This window comes from Panthera pardus, unplaced genomic scaffold (assembly GCF_024362965.1).
Source record: "Panthera pardus isolate Hobbes unplaced genomic scaffold, ASM2436296v1 HiC_scaffold_8, whole genome shotgun sequence".
NCBI lineage: Eukaryota > Metazoa > Chordata > Mammalia > Carnivora > Felidae > Panthera > Panthera pardus.
The window spans coordinates 59,079,372-59,105,941 of record NW_026527013.1 but is presented as its reverse complement, the minus strand read 5'-3'; the positions used below and the strand labels follow the sequence as shown (position 1 = coordinate 59,105,941).

The 26,570-nt window shown below is 63.1% G+C and overlaps 1 protein-coding gene across 1 annotated transcript in view; it reads left to right on the top strand.

Annotated features, from left to right (window-relative positions):
- The window catches only part of PLXNA1 (plexin A1), a 49,352-nt gene extending 23,355 nt beyond the window's left edge, over nt 1–25,997 (top strand). Inside the window, 24 exon segments of the mRNA XM_019430981.2 lie at nt 126–240; nt 2,595–2,795; nt 4,728–4,824; nt 4,895–5,088; nt 5,212–5,363; nt 5,462–5,582; nt 5,890–6,026; nt 6,981–7,148; nt 7,675–7,768; nt 7,960–8,199; nt 8,284–8,427; nt 8,730–8,964; nt 11,418–11,560; nt 13,072–13,328; nt 13,600–13,666; nt 16,212–16,358; nt 16,467–16,626; nt 17,419–17,522; nt 17,772–17,868; nt 18,203–18,393; nt 18,557–18,726; nt 20,333–20,545; nt 20,626–20,776; nt 22,552–25,997. Coding sequence (XP_019286526.2) covers nt 126–240; nt 2,595–2,795; nt 4,728–4,824; nt 4,895–5,088; nt 5,212–5,363; nt 5,462–5,582; nt 5,890–6,026; nt 6,981–7,148; nt 7,675–7,768; nt 7,960–8,199; nt 8,284–8,427; nt 8,730–8,964; nt 11,418–11,560; nt 13,072–13,328; nt 13,600–13,666; nt 16,212–16,358; nt 16,467–16,626; nt 17,419–17,522; nt 17,772–17,868; nt 18,203–18,393; nt 18,557–18,726; nt 20,333–20,545; nt 20,626–20,776; nt 22,552–22,647 — 3,694 coding nt within the window. The 3' untranslated portion in view covers nt 22,648–25,997.
- Nucleotides 25,998–26,570: the final 573 nt, after the last annotated feature.

The window sequence follows — 26,570 nt, the reverse complement described above, 5'->3', positions numbered from 1 at the left end:
GCAAAGGTCCTGAGGTGGCACTGTGAACTGCTGAAGAAGTAGCAGGCAGGTGATGCGGCCCCGTGCGGCCCCTGGGTGGAGCCACAGGTCGCCCCGGTTTCAGCACGCCTGCCCTCTCCCCGCAGCTGCCTGTCTTGTGTCAACGGCTCCTTCCCCTGCCACTGGTGCAAATACCGCCACGTGTGCACACACAACGCTGCTGACTGCGCCTTTCTGGAGGGCCGTGTCAACGTGTCTGAGGTGAGGCCAGCCTGAGGAGCTCAGGGTTTGAGAGGCGTGGTGGAGCCGGGTGTCGCCTGCAGCTGGCAGTGGGAGAGCTCCCATGGGCGGCCGGGACGCTGCGCCAGAGGCCTGTGCTATTTGGGACCTTGTCCAAGGCCACCTTGACCCGAGGCCAACCAGTAGCATTTGTTGGCGGCCTCTTGATGTGCTTCGTGGTCCTCAGGGAAGGCCTCCCACCTGGGCTTCTGTGTGGGGGCGATAGACCAAAGGGATGCCCGAGGGACGATGCAGGGAGAGGGGGACTGTCCACCCGATACGGTGAGGTGTGTGGGCAGGCGGGAAAGGCCCGGCGCCCAGAATCCGTGTGGATGAGGGAACCCATCAGACTGACTTGCAGGGTGGGTGGTTGGTTTTCGGAGTCATTTGAGGTACCACATAGTAATTGATAGTAATTAGGTAGTAATTATTTTGGAGCCTGGGCAGGGCTCTGACTTTATTTATGAACAGCCAGGCTACTTTTCCTGGAACCCGAGGCGCTCGGAACCAGGACCGGCCGACCTGGGATCCTGTCAGAGGGTACAGAGCCGGAACTGGAGGCCAGGGCCTTTGTTCGCAGTGGGCACCATGCCCGTGGTTGGATGGGGCAGGAGGGTGGTTGTGGGGGCAGAAGAGGTGCAGCGTGCCTCAGGCTACTCCTCACAGAGCCTCCCCTGACCAGCCTCCACCATCACCCCCCAGGCCCCTGTCCCCTCCCTGCTGTGACATTGCCCATCATGGGACAAGGTGGCAGTCAGGGGCAGGCCAGGAACAGGCAGGGACCTTGGGCATTTGGCGGGAGCAGTATCTGGGTGAGCAGCTGGTGTGAGAGCCAGGGTGTGGGGATGGGCAGTGGGCTTCCCTCGGAGTGTGGCCCACATGAGGAGCTGGGCACAGGTGTCCTGAGGGCAGGCAGGGGCCGTGGGGCAGCAGGAAGCTGGTTAGTGACCCCAGAGTCTGGGGACCTCAGGGAGGGCTGTCGTGGGCCTGGGTGGAACAGCACGTGCAGACCCTCCTGAGGAGGGTTCAGGACTGGGCTGAGGGTGGTCATGGGGTCCAGGGAGGTTGCCGTGGGAAGGGACTCATCCTAATGATACACCGTCTTCAGCCGTAGTCCCGGGTTTTATGGGGACTTTTCTAAGGAGAATGACACAGGCCCAAACTTGACCAGTCCTGTTGCTTGGAAGGAGCAGGCTCCTCCCCCTCAGGTTCCCCTCTTCCTATCTCTGCTTCTGGTTTGGATCTGCTGGGAGGTGGCCCCTCAGGAGCATGGTGCCAGGGAACAGCCTCAGCCAGACTCCAGCCTGATGCGGGCACAGAGCCTACAGCCCGGGACAGACCAGGGCCTCCTGGGCAGCAGAGATAGTGTCTGCAGAGGGACGTGTGAGCTTGGGGGGTGACGGGAGCCAAGTCCTGGTGGCCAGAAGGAGCCAGGGCTGCCAGGGGTCCAGGAGGGGCAGCCAGGGGCTGGAGAGGCAGCAGGAGGGTCCCTGGGCCTGGGGGCTGGGCTGGGCACCCCGTCAAATGGCCAGGGAAGTGCTGGTGTAGGTGTGGGCGCCTGAACGCGTGGACGGTAGCTCTGCGTACATGTCCCCATCACCTGCCTCTCCCCGGGGTGAAGGAGGGGAGGGAGGGCATCCCTGCAGACCCGGGAGTTAGTGGCCATCCTGCCTGTCTGTCCCTGCCAGAGTCCGGGCCCCTCCTCAGGCCCCCAGAACCTCTGCAGAGCCAGTCCTGGGCCTGTGCCTGCCGTGGGAGCTGTTGCAGGGCTTGGGGATTATGGCCTGTTTTCAGCATCTCTATTTAAAGCCCAGCTCAGCATAGCTCCCGCGGGGCCTTCCCTTCCCGCAGCTCCTGCCGGCAGTGCTGCAAGGAAGCTGGGCCATTGCATCAGTTTGTTGCCCAAATGCTGGCCCTGGGGGCCCTGGGCTGTTTTTCTGCGCAGCTCTGGCTATTTTTACATGCTCCCTGGGCCCCCAGCTGTGAGCTCAAGCCCCAACGCCCCATGCTCAGCTGCTTCTGCCTCAAGGGCCTTTTCAGCTGTGGGCCAGATGGGGCTCCCTCGGTGCTGAACAGTGGGGTCATAGCGTGCTAGGCGGGGCACTTGGGCCCGCAGGTGAGAGGGCCTATAGTATGTGGCCATAGCCTGGCAGGTGCAGAACTCAGGCCTCCTGCCTCCAGCCCTGCTGGCAGTTCCTGAGGTTTCAGTCAGCCAGTGTGTAAAATGGGCCCAGGGGTGCCTGCCCGCAGGCTCTGTGCACAGACGGGGGTCTGGGCCATAGTAGGGGGCACCACGCTCACACCCAGCCTTTCAGCCGAAGCCTTGTCGTCCCCAGGACTGCCCGCAGATCCTGCCCTCCACCCAGATCTATGTGCCGGTGGGCGTGGTGAAGCCCATCACCCTGGCCGCGCGCAACCTTCCGCAGCCGCAGTCGGGCCAGCGTGGGTACGAGTGCCTCTTCCACATCCCGGGGAGCCCGGCCCGCGTCACCGCCCTGCGCTTCAACAGCTCCAGCCTGCAGTGCCAGAACTCCTCGGTGAGGCGGGGTGGCTCCTGGAGCCCCGTGTGCCGGACTGCGCCCGTCACCCTCACGGCCTCAGGATCCGGTTTCTGCCCTTAGTGCGAAGGCGGTGCAAAGTCAGGGGTGGCCGGGATGGCTCAGAAGGCACTCCAGGCTTGGCAGGCCGGGGCCACGGCCTCGGGTGCCCCCTGGGTGCGTGGGTGAGAGGGCCGCAGATGGAGATGTGCCAAGAGCCACCCGGGCGACTGGCAGGTGCACATCTCAGATGTGGGAGAGGATACTCAGAAACAGGGTGGGAAGTGCACGTGTGGCTTTGCGTGGGGTCTCCTGACGTGGGTGAGGAGGCCAGATTGGTGTGTGGGAACGCCCTCGTGCCACCTTCACCTGTGCTCCCAGGAGGGCCACCGTCAGGGCGACAGTGACCGAGCGCTCAGCTCCTTTTGTGTGTCCTGGGGCCAGCCCCAGAAAGTATTCACAGTGGCTGGCGCATCAGCTGGTGGTGTTGCCTCAGGGCCAGGAAGCAAACGCTTTTGGAGTCCAGAACCTGATAGGGTCATGGTTCTAAAGCCTTTAGTCAAGTCCAGGGAGTTTAGTGATGGTGATCTCTGCAAAGCCAAGTCCTTCCCTGGCAGATGTGGGGGAGTGGTGTTGCATGGTGGTCCGAAGGCCACTTGAGCTCTCCTCTGGCTGGCTCTGTGACTGCTGGCAGGCCTCAGTTTCTCTGTTCAGGAAGAGTGTCATCGGAGAGAATCCCAGGGGAGAGGCCTACGGTCAGAGGTGTGGCCTCCTGCTAATGGTGGTGACTCCTTGACCAGCACGTCGTGTGTCCAGCGGGGTGGGCAGGGGGTCCCAGCAGCCTCCTGGGGGCAGGTCGCCACTTGGCCAGGCCCTGTGCCCTGCAGCTGGCCCAAGAGGTCCCTGCAGCTTCCTGCCCTGTGCTTCCCATCCTCTCTCCTCACTCTGTCACACCTTACACCTGCATCTCTCCAGGTCCTGTGGCCTGGCTGCTTCAACCCTCCCCTTGATCTCCGGCTGTCTGTTGGTGCCTCCCCTGCCCCATTTCTCTGCCGTCCCCGAGCCTCTGTCCCCTCCATCCTGCCCTCCCCCAACCCCCCGGCCCACATTTGTCTTTCCGGTGATTGTGTTGAAAGGGAAAAGGGAGTACCAGGGAATTTGATAGGATCCAATTAAATTCCTGCAGATAAAATAATGATGAATTGCTCTGGGATGGAGTGGAGGTCCTCAGCTGCAGAAAGTGGGACACAGCTGGGAGCGCCGGGCCCGGGCTCCCTGGGGAGGGGTATTGTCCCTGAGCCCAGCCCATCCAGGGGTAGGGTGGGGGGGCAGAGACTCACCTGCTGGTGCTTCCTGCTGGCCTGTGCCCAGAGCTCAGGGCACACATCTTACACCTCAGGGCAGGCCTGGTGTAGGGATTACTGAGTCCACTCAGCAGACAAAGAAACAGAGGTTCGTAGAGAACCCGTGACGCATAGCCAAGGGGGCCAGTTGGGGAGTCCTGATTTCCTGGTGGGGCAGACTGCAGGGGGAAGTGGGTGGTCACTCTGGAGTGTGTGCCTCATGTGGCTGCTGGGGACAGGGCCTTGGCTGGAGAGTGGGGATTCTGGCCACCAAGAAAAAACTCCCCGTGTGTGTGTGCACGCGCGTGCACATTTGGGCTGTGGTGGAGGGAGAGCTGCGTGTGACAGCTTAGCCCTCTAGGCTGGCTAGTGGGTGGGTGGCTGTCTGGGATTTCTGGGTCCAGATTGGAAATGCCATTCTGGACAGGCAGAGCCCGTAGGCTCTGCCCTGCCAAGCCTGCTTCCAGGGGCCAGTCCCAGAGGTAGCCAGGAGGGGCATGCAGGCCCTGACTCACTGCCATGGGCAGTGGCCCGCGACCTCAGAGTCTAGGCTATGCATGTGGCCTGACTGCTTGCCCTCTGCCCGCAGTATTCCTACGAGGGCAATGATATCAGCGACCTGCCCGTGAACCTGTCGGTGGTGTGGAACGGTGACTTCGTCATCGACAACCCTCAGAACATCCAGGGTGAGCTGGGTGGGCTGCCTCGGAGGGTGGGGCTGAGGGTGGGCCGAGCTGACCGTGCCCCTCCCCACAGCCCACCTCTACAAGTGCCCGGCCCTTCGAGAGAGCTGCGGCCTCTGCCTCAAGGCCGACCCACGCTTCGAGTGCGGTTGGTGCGTGGCCGAACGCCGGTGCTCCCTGCGCCCCCACTGCCCCGCCGATGCACCTGCCGCCTGGATGCATGCCCGCCACGGCAGCAGCCGCTGCGCTGACCCCAAGATCCTTAAGGTAGGCAGGCCTGCCAGCCCTGAGCAGAGACACGGACCCCCCAACCCCCGGCTGCCTCCCGCGCAGGGCCCTTCCTGGCCCATGGTGGTCCACACCCGTGTCCCAGCCTCGGCCTCTCCGCAGCTGTTCCCCGAGACGGGCCCGCGGCAAGGAGGCACACGGCTCACCATCACGGGTGAGAACCTGGGCCTGCGCTTTGAGGACGTGCGGCTGGGCGTGCGCGTGGGCAAGGTGCTGTGCAGCCCCGTGGAGAGCGAGTACATCAGTGCTGAGCAGTGAGTGCAGCCTGGCGGGCCCAGCGGGCAGGTGGGCAGGGGGTCCCGACACCCAGGCTGGACCCCACAGCCCGCTAAGGTCACCTGGTGCCCCCCAGGATCGTCTGCGAGATCGGAGATGCCAGCACAGTGCGATCTCACGATGCCCTAGTGGAGGTGTGCGTGCGAGACTGCTCTCCTCACTACCGGGCCTTGTCACCCAAGCGCTTCACCTTCGTGGTAAGCCCTTCTCGGCCTGGACCCCTGTCCTCCCCCAGTGGCTGAGGGGAGCTGTGCAGGGGCTGGATTGAGCTCCCGGTCCTCCGTGGGCCCCCTTACCAGCAACACCTTTGTTCTGGTCTCCCCTCAGCCTCCTGGTCTCCAAGGCCTAACTGCAGGTCCCTGCTGCATACTTCGGGCCCTGACTGTGGGCCGTGCCTGGGAGCCCTTGAACACAGGGCCTGAGGCATGGCTGGGGGTGCAAGCAGGCCTCTGGCCCCAGGACAGGCCTTCCTTGCACCTCATGCAAGTCCCTTCTTCCCCCTAGACTCCAACCTTCTATCGAGTGAGCCCTGCCCGAGGGCCTCTTTCCGGGGGCACCTGGATTGGCATCGAGGGCAGCCACCTGAATGCAGGCAGTGACGTGGCTGTGTCTGTTGGCGGCCGGCCCTGCTCCTTCTCCTGGTATGGGGTGCAGATGGGGGGTAGGGGGTCGGGGCAAGGCCTACCTTCCCTGGGTAGTGGTTGGTTCAGATGGCTGCATGCCCCCTCTTGTTGCCCAGGAAACAAGGGGGGCGGTGTAGAGAGCCTGGTTGGGGTGATCGCCATAGAAACCAGAGGCGGAGAGTGTTACCATGGAGACAGGCTACCTCTAGAGTGGGAAGGGCAGGGCGGGCAGTGTTGGGGGAGTGGGCGGGCCTGGACCCAAGGGAGGGGGGCACAACTGCCCTGTTCTGGGGTGAGGGGGATCCCTTGGGAACACAAGTATTTAAAAAAATTTTCTTAAGAGAGAAAAACGAAATCTTGACAAAAGCCCCGAGGCTTGAAGTGGATAATTTTAGATTAGGGATGATAATGGAACGGCCCTTTAAATATTTTCCTGCGGTAATTATCCGCTATCAGACTAATTATCGGTGTTTGCAGCCTTGCTGCAGGAGCGGGCCTGGCGGCTGCGGAGCCTCCCGGCTGTGCTAAAGGAGCCGAGGGGACAGGGACCCAGGTGCAGGCAGTGACCGGCTGGCTGCTTGGCGGGGGTGACCGAGCACCCCCACCACCCTGGCCGGTTCATTCTGCCTCCTCATGGCCCAGGCTTGGGGTGGCTCCGTTTTCAGATCAGGAGACAGCATGGAGGTGGGGCAGGGTGTGGGCATCCCTTCACCAGAGTTGGTGCTGAGCATGGCCCTCTGGGAGACATGCCCCCGGCCCTGAAGAAGGGCTGATGGGAAAGTGGCTGTAACAGTCATCAGCGACCAGGAGCAGGGCCTCTGGTGGCTCTGTGTCCCAGGCGGGCAGGCGAGGCCCGGGGAGGTCCAGTGACTTGCCCACACACCTGTCTGTGATGGAGCCTAGACGCTTAGCCCACCTTGGAGGCAAGCTCCAGCACCTCCCTGCGCCCTCACTGTCCCCTGGCCCCTCTAGGAGGAACTCCAGAGAGATCCGGTGTCTGACGCCCCCTGGGCAGAGCCCCGGCAGTGCGCCCATCGTCATCAACATCAACCGTGCTCAGCTCACCAACCCTGAGGTGAAGTACAATTATACGGAGGACCCCACCATCCTGAAGATCGACCCTGAGTGGAGCATCAACAGGTGGGCCCCCCCAGCCCGCCCCGAGCCCCAGCATCAACAGGTGGGCCCCTCCAGCCCGCCCCAAGCCCCAGCAGCCCCATCGGTCCTGTGTGGTGCCATTGAGGGTGGAGCTCCTGTACCCGCCTCTCTCTCTTGCTTCTCAGCCTGGGAGGGGGTGGCTGAACCTGCTCTGTGCTGCCCGAGTCTGTCTCTGGGGGTGGGTGCAGAATAAAGGAAAAGTGAGTGAAGACGGAGACCGCTGCTGTGCCCTGGATGTGACAACTTGGTGTCCGTGTTAATCGAGGAAACAAACTCCTCTCTAAGCTCTGTGATGCTGCACTCTTCACGGTGCCCAGAGCCGCCCTCTCAGGACAGGGGACCCTGTCTGCATTGAGATGTGGTGGCCGAAATCAGAGGTCCAGTGCACAGGGGTTTTAACCTGTGAGCTGTCTTCGGGGGGCGGACTGGAGTGTGTGGCCCTACCCACGTGCGCTGGACCTTGGCAGAAGTCCATCTTCCCCCTGTGACCCCCTACTCCGTCTTCTAGCGGAGGGACCCTCCTAACCATCACGGGCACCAACCTGGCCACTGTCCGTGAACCCCGCATCCGGGCCAAGTATGGAGGCGTCGAGAGGGAGAACGTGAGTCCTTGAGGGATCCCTCATAGCTCGTGCCATGTGGGGAGGGGGGCATGGACCCCAGGGAAGGAAGTGGCCCTACCCGGCCGGGTGGGGAGCCCCACGTGCAGGGGAGGCCGCAGCCCCTCGGCCCTGCTGGGGGGGTCTGACTCTGTGGGGAGCGGCCAGCCCAGCCTCCATGCCTGTGTCCCCAGAGCTGCCTGGTGTACAACGACACCACCATGGTGTGCCGTGCCCCGTCGGTGGACAACCCTACGCGTAGCCCGCCAGAGCTGGGGGAGCGGCCGGATGAGCTGGGCTTCATCATGGACGACGTGCGTGCCCTGCTGGTGCTCAACTCCTCCTCCTTCCTCTATTACCCGGACCCTGTGCTGGAGCCACTCAGCCCCACGGGCCTCCTGGAACTGAAGCCCAGCTCCCCACTCATCCTCAAGGTGGGCCAGAGTCAGCGGGTGGTGGCACCGGGTGGCGGGACTTGCGGGGCAGTGGGGCTCTCTGGCTCATGCCCATGCCCACAGGGCCGGAACCTCCTGCCACCTGCGCCTGGCAACTCGCGGCTCAACTACACGGTGCTCATCGGCTCCACACCCTGCGCCCTCACCGTGTCAGAGACCCAGCTGCTCTGCGAGTCCCCCAACCTCACGGGGCAGCACAAGGTCACGGTGCGTCCACGGCCCGCCCATCATCCGTGATCCAGCCCCAGCTCTGGTCTCTTGGGCACCTGCCTTTGACCCCCTGACCCTGCCTCCCCAGGGCAACGCCAACTTTGTGGCTGAGCCCCAGACTCACCTGTGGCCCAGATGGAGCCCAACTCAGCCTTCGCCCAGCCCTGGTGCCCCTGGGTGGGCCCAGCACCTGCCCGGACTCCCCACGTCCCCGCCACTCAGCAAGCGTGGTACCAGGGGCCCTCCAGAGCTCCGTGTGGGCGAGGGGCCTCCTGAGCGGCCTGCACCCCCACCCACAGGTCCGGGCTGGTGGCTTCGAATTCTCTCCAGGGATGCTGCAGGTGTACTCGGACAGCCTGCTGACCCTGCCTGCCATCGTTGGCATTGGCGGGGGCGGAGGCCTCCTGCTGCTGGTCATCGTGGCCGTGCTCATAGCCTACAAGCGCAAGTCTCGGGACGCCGACCGCACCCTCAAGCGGCTGCAGCTACAGATGGACAACCTGGAGTCCCGCGTGGCTCTGGAGTGCAAGGAAGGTGCGTGGCCGGGACGGGGGGGAGGGGCCTTGCTGCAGCTGCTGCCACCTGCAAGCCAGGCCCCGTCTTCTGCACCGACTCTGCTTGGTTTTCAACGTTGCCGACACCTTGGTCATGCCATGCTCGGTCTCAGGCAGGTGGGCGAGGGCCTGACGGGCTCTGGGGTGAGTACAGCCTCCGTGAGTGCTGCTTGAGATGCAGACTCTGGAGCCAGAGCGCCTGCATTTATGACCCTTCTTGGTGGCAGGACCTTGAACAGGCATCCAGCCTTCTTGTGTCTCAGATTACTCATCAGCAGGATGGGCGTGGTGACCGTCTGTGGGGCCAGGCACGGCACCAAGGAGGGGCCCTGTCTTTAGGCCCTCAGCACATGCATACCTTGGTTGGCACTGATCTTTGTCCTCGAGGGGCTGTCTCAGGAATTCTCAGGAATTGGGCCACAGCCCAGCCTCCTAAGGAGGGGCATGTGTCCCTTATGACCCTGCTGTGTGAGCAGTGGAAGTCAGCTCAGAGAGGCTCCGGCAGGGAGACATCGCGTAGGCTCTCGCGCAGGGAAGGTCCGGGGTGCGTCTGACTTCCAGCACGGGTTCCTGTGTCTTCAGGCGTCTCTCCCTGTGGGGACGGGGCCGGCACCACAGGCAAGCTCAGCTTCCCCACTAGGCCCAGCTCTGCCCGATCCCTGACGCCACTCCTGGTCATGTGCCCCACTTCCCTGAAGCCCCCAACGGAGAGTGGGCAAACCCCAAGGGCAGGAGGGGGGTTCCCTGGAGAGTGGGATGGGTTCTGGCAGGCAGGGGCTGCAGGCGTCAGAGAAATGTGAGCTGTGGGCTCAGGGGTCTGCGGGAAAGGCCAGGGTGGCGGCCCCCAAGCTGGAACGGGGGGATGGCGCCCCATCTCTGTCCTGTGGGTCCCAGAGAGGCCAGTGTGCCCAATCACAGACTCATCCCTGGCACAGCAGACACTGCCATACCTGCTCATGTGTCAAGCGTGCTGCTGCTACAGGGTGGACGCATGGGGGTTGAGTGCCAGCAGCAGAGAGGTGGGCGCTCAGGCCAGGGCCTGCACGGAGCCCTCCCTGGTGGCCCAGGATGGAGACCCTGGGCTGCGCAGCAGCCGCTTGAGGGGGTGGGTTCAGCTGCTGTGTGTGCTCGGGGCTCTAGGCAGCAGGCAGCAGCCTTGGCCTGTGATGGCCATCCCCGAACCTGGGCGGCTTCTCTGGCTGGTGTGAGGTGGTGACACCTGGGCCCCGGACCAGCCTGGGATGGCCCCCATCTCCTCGTGGCCCCTGGCCTGCCGCCTCCTCAGGGAAGTTGGGGCTGTTACGAGAGGTGGATAGAGCTGCACTAACAGCGATCGACGGGTGAGGGATCCAACTTTTTGCAGATGGCCAGCCCGTAGCTCTGGGAGGCAGGTGGTGGGAGTGTACCTGTTCGGGGCATGAGGAAAGGGAGCTGAGTGGTAGGCAGAGTGTGAGGCCCGGTGGGTGACTGCTGCATGGGACCCTCAGGCCTGCTGCAGGCCTGGTATTGGGCTGTTCATAACTCCACCTGGCCCAGAGTGTCGCGTTTGCCCGGGACCTCTGCTTGGCTGAGAACCAGTCCCATGGGACCCAGGCAGGTGTGTGGGGCTTGGGTGGGAGACAGGTGGCCTGGGCGGGGGCCAGGATTGGGAACTCTGCAGGTGGGGTTCTCTTGGGGGTGAGGCAACCATGTGCTGAGGCCGGTGTGCAGGGGGCCTTTATCTGCCAGCGCTGTGTGGGTGCAGCGGCCGGCAGGCGCTCCAGGGCCAGCGGTCCCCGGCAGATGAAGGTCCCTGCTCTGAATTAAACCTGCCAGCCATCCCCCAGAGCCCGTCTAGCGTTCCTCTGGCTCTGGATCAGATAGTGCCTCCCTCGGGCTGTTGCAGAGCAGACACCTCACAGCTCTGGAATGTTCTGTTGAGGCCTGCCCCTGCCCTGCCTGCCTTTGTTTCTGAAAGAAGCAGAGTTGCCCGGAGCAGGTCGGGTGGTGTAGAGGGCCCGGCGGTCCTCGTTCATGCATGTGGTGGCGCGGAGGGCTCGGGGCCTGGGGAGAGCCTCCTGCCTCTCGTACCTGGCCACATCCCTTCTCTTACCAGAAGCTGAGACAGAAGAGCCACAGGGGTGACGCGCCCCCCAGGGTGGTGGAGAGAGCTGCCACCCGCAGTCTCCTGGCCCCCAAGTGCCCGCGTTAGATACGAGGAGCCCCTCCCACCTCGGCCCCAGGCCCAGTACCTTCTCTGCTGTTGTCTTGGTTAATCCTGTGACACGTCAGAGGGACAGAGAGTTTTTATCTGTGTGTTTGGACTGGGAAAACTGAGGAGTTTCCGGACGGTCACCCAGCCAGCAAGTAGCAGAGCCAGAGTATGAGCCTGGCCCTGCGGGTGGGAACGCTGGGGCTCTTGGGCACCTGCCCTGACACCTCGTCTGGCTGTAGCCTTTGCAGAGCTGCAGACGGACATCCACGAGCTGACCAACGACCTGGATGGTGCCGGCATCCCGTTCCTCGACTACCGGACATACGCCATGCGGGTGCTCTTCCCCGGGATTGAGGACCACCCAGTGCTCAAGGAGATGGAGGTGGGCTGTCGTCTGGGGCTCACTGGCACCTCTGCCCGCTCCTGGGGCTCCTGGGTCCTGGTGGGTGGCCTGAGAACCCTGGGGGGTGGCTCACACCTGTCGGGTGGGGGTGCTGGGAGGCAAGACCCTTGGCTTCCTTTAGTGCTTCGGCAGTGGCGGGGGGATGCGCCTGGCGGGCGTCTGGGGTCAGGGCCAGGCTTCATCCCAGCCGGCCGCCTTGGCTGGGGCCTGGGCTCATTGGGGCCTGCCTCTATTTTACGAAGTCCTTTAGCACACTGGGTACCACCTGTAGCTCACCCATCCCATCTCCTGTCTGGTTCTGGATGCCGAGCTTCTCTGGGCAGGGGGCTGCTGCCGTGCATGCTGGGAGGTGTGGGTGCCCAGCTAGAGTCTGCATGTGCGTTTGGGGTGAGTGTGTGGCGCTCAGAGAGCCGGGCTCTGCTCTGTAGGTGTTGGCAGTGCTCAGACTCTTGGCATGAGCTTAGTGAGGGCGAGAGGGCTGGCCCCAAAGTCCTCTCGGGGCCCCCAGCAGCAGGCCAGGAGTCCAGGCCCCAGCTAGGAACAGGCAGGGGGCTCGGTAAGTTGGCCTGGTCATGCTGTCCGGCTGAGGGGGTCCCATCTGCACACTTCGGATGTTGGGGAACCCACTCCCGATCGTAGCTCTGTCGGCCGGGCATTCCCTCCTCTGCTGTGCCGGAACGGGCCTTCCTGTCACTCTGGCTCCGGCCCGGGGCTGCTGTGGGCTGCTCATTGCCTCCTCATCCCTGCAGCTGCTGCCACGTCAAGGGTTTCACGTGCTCTACCGGGTCTGTTTCCCAATGTTGCCATCCACCGTGTTGGTCTTGCTGCCCTCATAGACTGTGCATTGTATTTGAGTCTTGTCACTTGTCTGCCTGGGCTGGGAGCACATGTCCCTGGCAGCCTCTGGTATAGCCTTGTGGGGAATCTCCTATACTGACAAGCCTTGGTGTAGATAAGAGAGAGTAGGGACCCTGGGGCCAGCCATGCCTATGTTCCGTCCTTTTCCCCCCGCACTTCCATGCTGTGTGGCCCTGAACAAGCCTCTTTCTCTTCTGGATTTCGTTGTCTTCCTCTGTGAAAGGGGGAAGGTGGTTTCTGCCTTGGCGGTTGTGGGTGCAGAGTGGGACCATGGCCATACTTTGCTGGCACCCAGCAGATGGGTCGTTGAGTCCAGCTTTCTCTTAGCTACTAGAGCTAGGGCTGCAGGAGGTGGCCGTCCCAGAGTCTGGCTGCGAAGAGGGTGGCCCTAGTTCTGCACCTCCCACTGACAGTGGTATGCCCTGGTCTGTGCCCGTGGTGGGCGACTCAAGCGCCGGGCCATATCCATTCTGCCGAGGACAGTTGAGGCCCAGGGACCTGTCAGGGCAACGTGTCCCCCGCCTTCAAGGCCTGCTCTCTGGCCCTGCCCTCAGCCCCTCAGCCAGAAGGTCTGCATCCAGGCCGGGTGTCCCTCTGGGTCTGAGTGGGCCTGTGGCCTGCCCCTCCCCCAGGTGCAGGCCAACGTGGAGAAGTCGCTGACGCTGTTCGGGCAGCTGCTCACCAAGAAGCACTTCCTGCTGACCTTCATCCGCACGCTGGAGGCCCAGCGCAGCTTTTCCATGCGAGACCGCGGGAACGTGGCCTCGCTCATCATGACGGCCCTGCAGGGCGAGATGGAGTATGCCACGGGTGTGCTCAAGCAGCTGCTGTCCGACCTCATCGAGAAGAACCTGGAGAGCAAGAACCACCCCAAGCTGCTGCTGCGGCGGTGAGCCCGCAGGCCCGGGGGCCTAGCTGTCGCGTCAGGCATGGGGATCCTACTCCGGGGCACGCCGCACTGGCCCCCATCGGTGCCAAGGCAGAGCTGTCCCTGTTCAGAGGCCTGGCTCTGGGGGCAGGGGCTGGGGTCTCCATGGCAGTCCCCCAGCTGCCTGACGCCTGGGGTGCCTCTCAGGGCCTCACCTTCAGCTCCACGGGCGGCGGGTGGGGCGGGCACAGCGGCCCGAGTTAAGCCACCCCTGTCCATGTTGTGCCCCCAGGACCGAATCAGTGGCGGAGAAGATGCTGACCAACTGGTTTACCTTCCTTTTATACAAATTCCTGAAGGTAGGTGGGTGCCAGGGAGGAGAGGATGTCTGAGGCAGGGTGCCAGGCAGGTGAATGGGTTCAAGGGAAAAGGGAGAGAGCGGGACAAGCAGGTGGGGAGGGTGGGGGTCTCAGTCCAGCGTGGCTCATCAGGTCTCAGCACGAGCTCTCCAAGGACATGTGTCCGTTGGCCTCTTTCCTCCTTCTGGAGGCTGTCCACACCTCACCCAGCCCCGAAGCCTCTGTGGCGATCTGTTTGGGGGCCCACGGCTGGCATCTGGCTGAGCTGGAGTTTGGATACAAGCCCAGGTCTCTGTAGCTGAGCCCATGGCCCAGAGCCAAGGATGGAGAGGACACCTGGGCAGCACCTGGTGCTGGCCAGCCTGGCGAGGCTCCTGGGGGCTCCCGTTGGCCCCTGTTGTGGGGAGAGGGTGGCTGTCTGGGCTTCCTCTGTGGTTGCCTGGACAGGCTGCTGCAGCTGGAGAGAGCCCCCCACCCTCGGGAGACGAGCCCTGAAGGCCTGTGGCCAGCCTCAGAGTGGGGCAGAGGCTATATACGGGCCCTGGTGGATTTTGTTCCGAGTGTAAGTAGTTGGACTGGTCCCCTGTGCTTTAGAAACAAGATGATTTGGACCCAAGCGTCTGGCTTCCCTTAAAATCTGAAGGCTTGGCAGACGGGCCCACAGTCTTGAGAGGTGGGGGTTGGTGAGGCCCTGGTGCAGCCCGGTGTGCATGGTTTGTGTGTGCCCCACCTGGTGTCTGGTTGATGCTCTGCAGGTGGCCGAGGTCATGGGCAGCCCAGTGGCTGCTGGGTGGCAGGGGTCGTGCTGGCACAGGCGGCCTGGGGCTGAATTTTGCCCAGAGCAAAATCTTGGCCCTGACCGGGGAGAGAGGTGTGGATTGGAAATGGGAACAGGTGCAAGAGGGGCAGGGGGTCAAGGGGACGAGGGATTTGAGCAAAGTCCTGAAGGAAGGGAAGGAGTTAGCCGGACAGAGGGAGCAAGGGCCCGGAGGTGGGTGCCAGGTCCAGCAAGAGTGGTCTGGGGGAGCCTGGCTGAGGCTTGTGCAGTGGGGGCCACAGCAGGAGGTGACAACAGCAGTCTCAAAGTGACCTTATCGTAGCCAGTGATGGAGTTGTGCATTTCCCGTAAAAACGCAGTTCTGTGCAGACCACATCTGGTATACTTCCGTGCTCGTTAGGCTGTGTTCTAGAAGCCAAAAGAAGCAAGGGTTAGAGAGTGCAGACAGCTGGTGTTGAGGCCTGTCTCAGTGCCTCCCTGTCTGACCCCAATTCTGCACACCCAGAGAAAGGGGACTCATTTTGACATACGGTTCGAGAACCTAGGTTGGGCGCATGTTGTGTTGGGCGCATGTTGTGTGTGGTTCCAGCGGCGGGTCAGGCCCCACAGGACACTACAGGCAGACGGACCGGGCGGGGGGCCGGGTGCAGTCTGCGGGTGGTGCTTTGGGCTCGCAGGCTGGTGCTGCTTTGTGCAGGGGTGGGGATAAGGGTGTAATGAACAGAGGGAGAGGGAGGCCGGATCTACTTGGAGTGCTCCCCCTTCTGATTCACTGTGCACGTGAGGGAGCGTGCTGAGCACGAGGAGATGGCCCAGGGCCACAAGGGGGGAGGTGGCCACGCTGGGACTACCCGCCCATACCCGTGGCAAGGAGGGACACCCGAGACTGGCCCCGGGCTGCTTCTGTCCACAGTGAAGGCCTGAGGGAGGAATTTCTGGTTGTAGGAACGGGCAGGTGCAGAAGGTGGGGACACGCTTGGTTGGAGGAGTAGGAGGTGGCCTTGGTGGCTGCGGTGTGGGGAGCTCGAGGGCACGTGGTCAGAGGCAGGGGCAAAGCAGACTTCTGCCGAGTGCCGATGGACCACCTCGGGTTGGTTTGGCCGTGGACTCCGGGTCCCACGGGGCCGGTGAGTTGCTGCTCTGGGTCAGTAAGTCTGCACCTGTGACCTCATTGGCCTTGTGTCCTCAAGTAGTGGAAGGAGGGGCAGTGGGCCCCCGACATCTGACACATCACTGTCAGACATAGCATTGTGTGGCATAGGGTCCACCAGGCCTCGGGCCGTGGGGGTGGGACTGGGAGCCTGGGCTCCATCCTGGGTGTGGTGCTGGCTGCCACGGTCTGGCCCTGGTGAGTGGGGCTGGGGGCTGGCGTGTCGGTCCCACTGAGGCCTGGTGTGGGGGGAGGCTTCAGGGTGGAGTCGACTGGCCTCCGTCTTCTTTTGGCGGAAAGCCGGCTTGGCCACATGGTGTTCTTCTCCGTGTGCTCCTGACCCTCGTGGCTGAGGCCCCATTAGAATTTTCGCTTTGAAGTTCTCAGGGGCAGCTGGGCTGTTGCTTAACTTATTTATTCTCTTGCACAGTCTTCACTGGGCTCTGGAGCCAGGGTTCCCCTTGCCTCCCAGAAAGAATTTGGAAACGTTGCTCATTTCTCCTCGTGGGACGCATGCTCACAAATGCACCAGAAGCGGGGGGCGGAAGGTGGGGGCAGGGGCAGGGGCAGGGGCGACGTGTCCTGGAAACCCCCTGACGCCCGTCCGCCTGCTACAGGAGTGTGCAGGAGAGCCCCTTTTCATGCTCTACTGTGCCATCAAGCAGCAGATGGAGAAGGGCCCCATCGACGCCATCACTGGTGAGGCCCGCTACTCCCTGAGCGAGGACAAGCTCATCCGGCAGCAGATTGACTACAAGACACTGGTGAGCGCGAGCCCAGCCTTCCCGTCCAGCCCCGGCCCCTCGGCACGCCCCCGCACGGCCTGTGCCAGGAGAGCTGGGGGTTGACACCGTGCCCCTCCCCGCCCGCAGACCCTGAACTGTGTGAACCCCGAGAACGAGAATGCTCCCGAAGTGCCAGTGAAGGGACTGAACTGTGACACCGTGACGCAGGTTAAGGAGAAGCTGCTGGACGCCGTGTACAAGGGCGTGCCCTACTCCCAGCGGCCAAAGGCTGGGGACATGGACCTGGGTGAGCCCTGGAGGGGCCCTGATGCTGGCTGGCAGCATGTGTCAAGGCGTGAGGCAGAGGGGCAGCATCTGGGGGTGTGTCTGGGGCCACAGGTAACAAGCCAGGCACTGGGTGCTGGTCTGGAGGGTGCTGGAGGCCATGGGGGGTGTTGAGGGAAGGGATGTGGTCTGGGCTGGGCTCTGGAAAGCTCCCAGCCAGGGTGGAGTGGTGAAAGCAGGAAGAACACTTCCGAGGCTGCTGCCCTATCCAGGGAGGGTTCCCATGTGCCGTAGGAGGCGGTGGGCTGTGGGCGCTGGGGCGGGGGCTGCGCCGGCTCATGAGCCAGACAGGTAGGGACAGCTGCAGCGCTAGAAGGGCCAGAGGAGGAAGGGGAGGGCCAGGGCCAGGGAGCCCCACAGTTGCTGTGGCTGAGAGGCTAAGGGGTGGGGTGCCACGTTGGCCTTAAATGCCCGGCTGAGCTCTGGGCCTAGAGCTCTGGAAGGCAGGGCGTACCACGGGGGGAGGGGCAGCCGAAACAGGTAGAGGGCTGCCAGAGGGGGCATGGGCGGCAGCAAGGATGCGGGGTTAACCGCAGGGGTGCGTGCCTCCTGTTTGGAGCCCAGATGGGAGCTGCCTGGAGGGAGGGAGGGGCCTCGTCTCTCCCTTATTCTGCCCTTGGAGGCCTCTCACTCAGTGTCCTCAGGAAGCTCTGCCCCGCCAAGGCCTGGCCTTCCCGCTGTGCCAGGAGGGAGCAGTTGGGTGGGTGGCCCCTGCCCAGGTGGCCCGCCCCTCCAGCGCTCACCTTCCCCGCAGAGTGGCGCCAGGGTCGTATGGCACGCATCATCCTGCAGGACGAGGACGTTACCACCAAGATCGACAATGACTGGAAGAGGCTGAACACTCTGGCTCACTACCAGGTGATCCTCTGGCCACAGCTGGGGCCTGTCCCCTTGGGGGCCCGGGGCAGTGTCCAGGCCTCTTGGGCTATGGGTGGCAGACCTCTCGGGGACGAGGAGAGAGGCCCCACACAGCCCTGGAGGGGCACTAGTAGGGAAACTGAGGTTCAGAATGTGTTAGGTGATTGGCCTCCAGGCACGGAGCCAGCAAGAGGGTGTCATCTGGGCCCCTGAGGGTGTGTCACACATCTCCTGGCCCTCTGCCTGCAGGTGACGGACGGGTCCTCAGTGGCACTGGTGCCCAAGCAGACGTCCGCCTATAACATCTCCAACTCATCCACCTTCACTAAGTCCCTCAGCAGATATGGTGAGTGACGGGGACACTGGGCAGGGCCTGCAGATCTGAGTGGGACGCCTACCCCGTGCTCCCTGCTGCAGGCTGGGAGGGGGTTTTGTCATGGCTTGTCACTTGGACATGGCCTTGCCCGCAAATTTGGAGGCTGACTCTCCCCAGTTGGCACATCGTGGCACATCTGTCCCCCAGCAACCCAGGGAGGTGGGTCTGTTGACTGCACTTTTCAGATGAGGAAACTGAGGCTCAGACAGGGGAGCTGCCTGGCCTGAGGCCACCCAGCTGGCACCAGGGCGAGCACGGGTGCTAGACGTGGCGAGGCTCCCAATGACGGGCACGGTGTCCGCAGAGAGCATGCTGCGCACGGCCAGCAGCCCCGACAGCCTCCGCTCACGCACGCCCATGATCACGCCCGACCTGGAGAGCGGCACCAAGCTGTGGCACCTGGTGAAGAATCACGACCACCTAGACCAGCGGGAGGGCGACCGAGGCAGCAAGATGGTCTCGGAGATCTACTTGACGCGGCTGCTGGCCACCAAAGTAGGCCTGCTGGCTGGGGGTGGGGACGCGGGGACAGCCAGGCCCAGGCCTCAGCCAAGCCCAGAGCAAAGCCCTCATCCTTGCCCTAGCCCGGGGGTTGTGGCCGGCTGCCCCAGCCACCTTGGCGGCCCCCCTTGAGCTCTGTGCCCTCGCTTGCATACAGGGCACGCTGCAGAAGTTTGTGGATGACCTGTTCGAGACCATCTTCAGCACGGCGCACCGGGGCTCGGCCCTGCCGCTGGCCATCAAGTACATGTTCGACTTCCTGGACGAGCAGGCCGACCAGCACCAGATCCACGACTCGGATGTGCGCCACACCTGGAAGAGCAACTGGTGCGTTCTGGGGATGGGGTTGGTGGGTCCCGGGGCAGAGGCTGCCGCGAGCAGGAGCGTGAGCTCTAGGGCGCAGCCGGGCAGGGCTGGCGGCTGCGGGGCTGTGGGAGGCTGTTCCCCAGGGGCTGGGACGTAGGAGAGAGGCCCCCTGGGGGCACTGCCTGTGAGCTGAGGCCAGCTGCTCTTCGGGTGGGCCTTCCTGACTCACCCCTCCTGGGGGTGTCTGTGGCTCCCCCACCCAGGGTCTGGGCACATCCCCTGCTCCGACTTGCAGGACCTGCCTTAGGCATGGGCGTTGGACATGCGCGTGTGTTTTCATGCGTGTGTATTCATGTGTGTTGGGATGTGCTTGGCTGTGTGCAGGTGTGTGAGTGTGGGCTGCTGTGTGAGAAGCAGGCGCGGCGGAATGGGCCCACGCTGGCCGGCTGCGGGGCGGATATGACAGTGAGAGCAAAGCACCCTTGAAGCTCTCACCCCTTCCTCCCCGGGGCCGGCGGCCACCGCCCTGTCTGGATGTTGTCTTTCTGAACCTGACCGTGTGCCCTCCGCACCATTTGCCCTGTCTTCAGAGAAGCTCCTGTGCCTTTGGCCTCTGGCATCTTCCTCCCTTGTCCTCTGGTGATCTCAGCCCCTCCTGACACTTTGGCCTCTACGTGCTGCTGCTTCCCTAGCCTGGGATGCAGCCCGGTCCTTGTTGGGGCCCACTCTGGGCCTCCAGCTCCTGCCTGCCTCCCCTGTGCTCCTTGAGGGGTTCCACGGGGTGCTCCAGCTCCTGCCTGCCTCCCCTGTGCTCCTTGAGGGGTTCCACGGGGTGCTGGGGAAGAGGCAGTGCCATATAGGTCTGCATTGTCCGGGGAATTTCCTGAGATGATGCGATGTTCTAGATCTCTGCTGTCCAGAGCAGTGGCTGGCAGCCATGTGTGGCTACTGAGCATTTGACACAAGACTAGTGCACAAAACAGGGAGTTTTAGGTTCACTTAATTCTATTTAATTAAACAGCCACACTAGTGGCTATTGGTTTCCTAGCCGATGGCTGTCTTAGAGGTGGCATTTTAGATGAAGAGGTCAGCTGTCTGTGGGGCTGGGTCCCCTGGATCCCTTCCTGGTCTTGCTTCCAGGGCGCATCTGGGTAGGAGCAGGGATGAGCCAGCCCAGGGGTGTCCCTGCCTTGGGGGTGAGCCTGTCCGGGTGTGAGCCAGCCCAGCAGTGTGCCTGCACAGGTGTGTGCATACCTGGGGGTGAGCCAGCCTGGGTGTGTGTGACCCCTGCAGTCGTGCAGGCCTAGGAGGACCCTGTGCAGGCCATGCACAGTGGGCACCCGAGGGTGAGGGAGCTCCTCTGGGTCTGTATGTCTCACCTACGTGTGCCTGTGTGGAGGGGACTATCCTCCAGGAGGCACCGAGTGGTGGGGACGCACAGCCCTCGCTCACTGAGAGTCCTGGCTTTCTGTGGGCCTCAGTTGTCCCATCTGCGAGGAAGTCCATGGCCACCATGAAGGTCAGAGCCAGGAGGGCTGTGGGACCTCTGGCTGGCCCCTTCTCTGGGCCATCCAGAAGGGGTGCTGAGGCCCTGTTTGACCACGCGCCTGGGCCTGCCTGCCTGCAGCCTGCCCCTGCGCTTCTGGGTGAACGTGATCAAGAACCCACAGTTCGTGTTCGACATCCACAAGAGCAGCATCACAGACGCCTGCTTGTCTGTGGTGGCCCAGACCTTCATGGACTCCTGCTCCACGTCTGAGCACAAGCTGGGCAAGGACTCGCCCTCTAACAAACTGCTCTACGCCAAGGACATCCCCAACTACAAGAGCTGGGTGGAGAGGTGAGTCGGGCGCCGGGGCGCCAGGCAGGTGGGTGAGGGGCTGGGACCCAGCTCATGGCCCGCCCTGCCGCCCCTTGTAGGTACTACGCTGACATCGCCAAGATGCCCGCCATCAGCGACCAGGACATGAGCGCCTACCTGGCCGAGCAGTCGCGGCTACACCTGAGCCAGTTCAACAGCATGAGCGCCTTGCACGAGATCTATTCCTACATCACTAAGTACAAGGACGAGGTGAGCGTGTGCACTCGCCCTCACCCACAGCCACCTGTTCCACACCCGCCTGGCCCAGACCCCTGCCAGGCTCCCACCCCGAGGTCCCTTGGGCCACCCCTGCCCCGCTGGCCCCTCCCCAGGTATCAGGACTGACCAGGTGCTTTTCCTTTCCATTCTGGACCCCAACCAGCCACCTCACTCGCTGGGGCAGGAAGGGAATGTCGTTATGACTCCGTTCCAGGCCTCAGGGTCGGGCTGGGCTGCAGTAGGTCAGGGATTGTGTGGTCGGTGTGGGGCGTGGGGGAGCGCATGGCAGTGTCTTTCCAAAGTGGAGACCGTGGGTCAGTGCAGGACCGTTCCCTGAGGGGCCGTTAGGAGGTTTATCGGCTGTCTCCAGGGCGGGGCACCAGGCCTTTCCTCAACCTTTAATACCTTCCTTGCTGACCTGGAGTGAGACCTCAGGAGGTCTCCTTGGCATCTGCGCAGAGCTGGGGCTCCCTGAGCCGCTGGAGGAGGGAGGATGGACTTACAGACTGGATTGGATGGTGCACACAGGGCTGGAGAGGCAGGATGGGCGTGGCCAATGCCAGGACCCTAAGGCCAGAGTAGGCCCTGCTGCAGGACCGCAGAGGCCATGAGGCCCAATCAGAGCCAGCCCTAGAGGAGGGGTAGGGAAGGCTCAGGCAGGGTTTGTCACGGTGTGCAGACCTCGAGGAACTTGGGCTGTTCCCTGAGTGAGACGGGCCATCAAGGTTTAGAGCCATGACTGGACCGCCAGATGCCAGAGGATGGGAGGCGGGGGCCAGTGGGGGCTGTGGCTGTGCTGCCAGGCCCACTCGGTTCGGGGGCTGGGCCTTCCCCATCTGACAGGCTGTGGGCCTGATTTCAGACCTGCAGCCCAGTGATGGGAAGCGGGGCAGGCTGCAGGAGGCACGGGTCTGAGGGGCGAGGGGTCCAGCTATTCAAGTTTGAGGGGCAGAGGACCTGAGAGCAGGAGTGTCAGGGTCTAGGCCAGGGTGTGGGGTCAGCAACTGAGGGAAGGACCTTGGCCTGTGAATGGAGGAGGTGGCCCCAGAGGTGAGTCCAGAGCCCGGAGGGGACGGGTAGGGCCCTGGGACAGAGAGGCAGGGACAGGCCGTGGGCAGGTGGCCCAGCGCCAAGGAGGATGAGTTGCGGACTGAAGCCCGCCTTCCTTCAGCCCTCGAGGGAAAGCGGAGGGAAGCTAGCAGTCCTCTCCGAGGAGCTCTGCTGTAACGGGGTGCAGAGGGACAGGCGGTAGTTGGAGGGGGCCAGGTGCAGGGAGGTGGCTGCAAGGCTGCGTGCCACTCGGCTGCTGGCCTGCCTGACGCAGGAGTGCGGGCAGAGGGCCCGACGAGAGCCCGGTGCTGCTTCTCCCGGCCGAGCTGGGGTGCAGAGCAGGCTGTGTGGGGGTGGTGTCTGTGCCCCGGGAGGCCAGGCCCTGCTGTGACAGACAGATGAGGACGCCACACCAAGAGGACTCAAAGGGCTGGCTGTGAGTAAGCCTTGTGTGGCGTTGGTGTTTCGGGGATCCAGAGTAGGAATGGCAACCCGGGGGCCTCATTCTCCACGCCGGGATCCTGGGGGGTCTAGGCTCAACCCAGGCCTCTTAGCCGAGGACGGAGCGGCTGGAACCTGGCACTGGCTCCAGAGACCCCGCCGGTCACGACTGTGTGACATGCTCCCTGGGCACCCTCCAAGCTTCCGTGTACCCCACCCCCCGCGAGCAGGCGGCCCCAGCCAGGCCCGCTGACGCCCCCCGCCCCCCTCTGCAGATCCTGACGGCCCTGGAGAAGGATGAGCAGGCACGGCGGCAGCGGCTCCGGAGCAAGCTGGAGCAGGTGGTGGACACCATGGCCCTGAGCAGCTGAGACACTAGGCCATCAGCACCCAGTGGGAGTTGAGCGAGAGGGCCCGCGGGGACGGCCTCCGTCCGGCAGCCAGAGCTGGGAGGCCCCGGAGGCAGCCTCGCCCCCACTGTGCCAAGTGCCGGTGCGCTCAGGGCCGGCGTGCAGCCCAGTGTCCTCCCGGCCCTCCCCCTCCTCCTCCTGCCTGGTGGGGGTCCCAGTGCTTCTCGGTGTGGGTGACCGTGCCTGTAGCACCTTCTGTGCCCGGAACTGCTCGCCGCAGGGCTGGGGGAGACCGGGTGTGACCCCTGGCTTTTGGGAGAAGAGGGTAACCGCCGGGGACCTGGGGGTAAGGCTGGAGCCCTCCAGGAAGGGGTAGCCAGCCTGGTCTGTCCCCTTGAGGCCGTGCTGCCCAGGTCAGAGGGCCGGGACGGGGGGCCAGGAGGGCGTCAGCCGCTCCCGGCTTCCCGGGCGGAGCGCGAGGCCCAGGGCCTGACGGCAGCCCAGGGGAAGGCCGAGTGGCCAGGGCCCAGCCGAGGAGAGTTCAAGTCGTCCGCCCGTCGTGCTGCCCACCTGCCACGTCCGGCACCTCCACGCTCGCTGCTGCCCCACCACCACCATCCTCCGATTCACCGCGTGCTGTCCGCGGCCGCGGCCGAGGCCGGAGCGCCACGTCCACCTCGCCCAGAGAGGCCCCAGCTCCCTCCTATGGAGGGGCTGCAGAATGGTTCCCTCGAAGCCCCCAGGCGGCTTCCAGAAGGACTTGGTGACTCCTCTCCTGTCCTCAGGGCTGTGCCTCTGGGAGCCACTGGGGCCTGGGGCTCCGGGTCCTGAGCGCAGGTTCCCATTATTTATTCCCCCACCTCACCGCTCCCAGCACCCACCCCTGGGCGGGCCGTGCTCTCCGACTGTGCAGGTCTTGGGAGCAGCCCCCGAGCACCCTCCTCCCTTCCGCCCTCTCTGTGTCCCCTGCTCTCCACTCCACCTTCAGCGGCTTCCAGTCTGGTGTCTCTGAGCGTGCGGGCCCCTCAAGAGCGGTGGGACACCTGGGGACTTGGTTTATGTAGGAGGAATAAAGAAACCCTGCTGTACTCTGCGCGGGCGGCCATGGCTGTGGCAGGGCCCCTGTGGGTAGAACGCAGTGACCAGAGGGCCTGGAGGTCGGCTCTGCCCACCCTGCCCTCAGTGAGCAAGAAAGAACAAATTTTTAATTAAAAAAAACAAAAAACAAAAAAAACCCTGTACATATATATATATCTATATATATGTGGCTCTAGCCTCAGTCTCCAGCCCCAGTGGGGTCCTGTATAGTTAACTGGAGAAGGAGAAATTTTACGATGTAGAATAAGGAAATTAAGGCGGTGGGAAAGCAATACCAAATGGTCGTGGAGAAAGTGGCCAGGGTTTCCCTGACTGGAGCCCCCCACCCAGGCCTCTGCCCCTCGACCTGTGGGTCATCCTGTTTTTGTTTTGTTGTGAGGAGGAGAGAACTTCTCGCTGGCCCCTCGAGAGCGTCCAGGGCGCGGGGCCGTGGATTCCTGCATGACTGTGCTAGCGTTTAGTCTGACTTGATCTTTTTAAAACTGCAAGTGTTGAATACTAGAGGTTGTTAGGCCCTTTTTTTATGTTTTTTAATTAAGCAGTCACTTGTGAAAGCGAACGAGCGGCCCGGCCCCTTTTCAATTCACTTTTTCGACGGTACTAAAGATTCCCACGGACTTTAAGGGACAGCTAACTGTGGCCGGCCCCGCGCCCACGGGCTGCCCGTCTTGGGGTCCCCCTCTCCTAAGCAGCGTGAGCCACACCTTGGAGATCAGGTCGGGGGCCTCCCCCTCTCGTCAGGGAGCTGCATGAAATCCGAGCACAGGAAGCTCCCGGAACGGGGCAGATGGGGGTCTTACGGGCACTGGGCAGGGCTCCCGCCTCCCGCTGCCAGGGGTGCCCCAGTGGAGCTCAGGTTGGCCCCTGTCCCCGGCACAGCCAAGCTGAGGACAGTCTGTCTAGAGATCAGGCTGTCTTCTGGTAGCCGCTTTCCTTGACCTGGATTCTCGTCCTTGGGTGCACCCCTGCCTCCCCTCTGGTGTAGCCTGGCCATGCCTGGGGGCAAGCCTCTGTCCCCACCCCACCCCCGAAAGTCTTCCCAGGGCGCCAGCTTCTACTTGAAGCCCCCGTTCTTCCAGTTCTGTGAGGGTCAGGTTGGGACTGCTCAGCCCCTGTGCCCCCCTTCCCACTCTTCAGAATCCAGTTCTAGCCCCTTCCCCCACCCTCCCTGGTCCCTGCAGAGCTGAGCCTCTGTGCCTGCCTCTGGGAGGCTACAGGTTCCAGGGCGGTGCCCTCCTTGTGGCCTAGTCACCTGGACGGTGGGCGGGCAGGGCAGCGGTGGCCGAGGGAGGTGCAAGCACTTTAGCAGTCCGTGTTTACATGCGAGCCCCTGGCGCTGGTCCTGCCCTGCCCTCACCGGTGCGGCAGGCCCCGAACCTACCTTCCCGCTGGGTCTGCAGTCAGACCCCATGTTCTCCCCATCGCTACTCCCAACTCTGTAGCACCCCACTGGCACCTGTGCATGGACTCCTGCCGGGGGCTCCGACCCCAACACGGGCATGAGGACCTGGCAGGAGCCTGGAATTGGAGCCCTGCTCTGCGTGGCGAGGGTGGTTGCCTTTGTCCCAAAGGCCCTGCTGCAGCCCGGGGCTTGGGCGATCCAGGCCACGGTGTGGGGTGCAAGGGCTCCCAGCTTGTCCCAGACACTGCTGCTATCACCTGCCCTGCTACTGCCACTCCTCACCCCCCCTTCCCCCCCCCCCCCCCCCCGCCCGCCCTTCCCTGCTCTGCACCATCTCAGGAGTGTCCAGGATAGTTCACACCTCGGTCTGGGAGCCTGGTCCCTCCATATACCTCGAGCTTGCCCTGTACTTCCTGACCCAGGGCCCGAGGAGCCAGGGTGGGGGCTGTGGAAGCGGGACCTGGGGCGCCTGAGACCAAGGGCCCTGAACATCCCTCCCGCCCTCCCTACTTTGGCCTCGCTGAGAGCACCCCCACCCCGGTTCCCCAGTTCTGGATCTGATGGCTCACGTCGTTGGTGCTACACAAGCTAGAATAGATATATTTAGAGAGAGAGACAGATATTTTTAAGACGAAGCCCACAATTAGCTGTCCTTTAACGCCACAGAGCCCCCACCCAAAAGAAGAGCGATCACTCGGCCGGCCTGAGCCGCCCCCTCAGCCACTGTTCTCCAGCAGGAGCAGCATGGCCGACCGGGCGCTCGGCCCGCGGACTGTGTAAATATACGGCTGTTTCCTATTTTACTGTTCTTCAGATTTAGTACTTGTAAATACACACACACATTAAGGAGAGATTAAACATTTTTGCTAAATCTCTCGGCTCTGCGTGTTCCTTGCTGGGAGGGGTTTGGGGCAGGTCCCACACCTGAGCAGCATTGGCCGGTCGAGGCGGGACCCTTGCCTGCCAAGCTGGGGCTCGCGGAGGTGTGGCGGCATCAGCAGGGCCAGGCCTTGGGGGTTTGGTGCTCTGGGGCGGGATCCCGTGCTTGGCTGTTTGGAGGCACTTTGGAACCATCAGCCGACCCTGAAAAACACCAAAGCCCAAGCCCCTCAGTTCCCACTGGGACTCCACCATGCCCTCAGTGAGCAAGAAAGAACAAATTTTTAATTAAAAAAAAAATATTATATATATATATATATATATATATATATATATCAGTCTCCAGCCCCAGCATGGTCCTGTATAGTTGAGAAGAAATTTTACAAATGTAGAATAAGGAAATTAAGGCAGTGGGAAAAAGCAATGCTGTCACTGGGGCCCACACAGCACAGAGTCCTGGACTCACGTGCAGCCCAGAGCTGTTCCCCAGGGGCCTTGTCACCACGCAGATTCTGCTGCCCAGAGCCAGGAGTGGCCTGGGTGCTCCAGTGACCTCAGGCCCCTT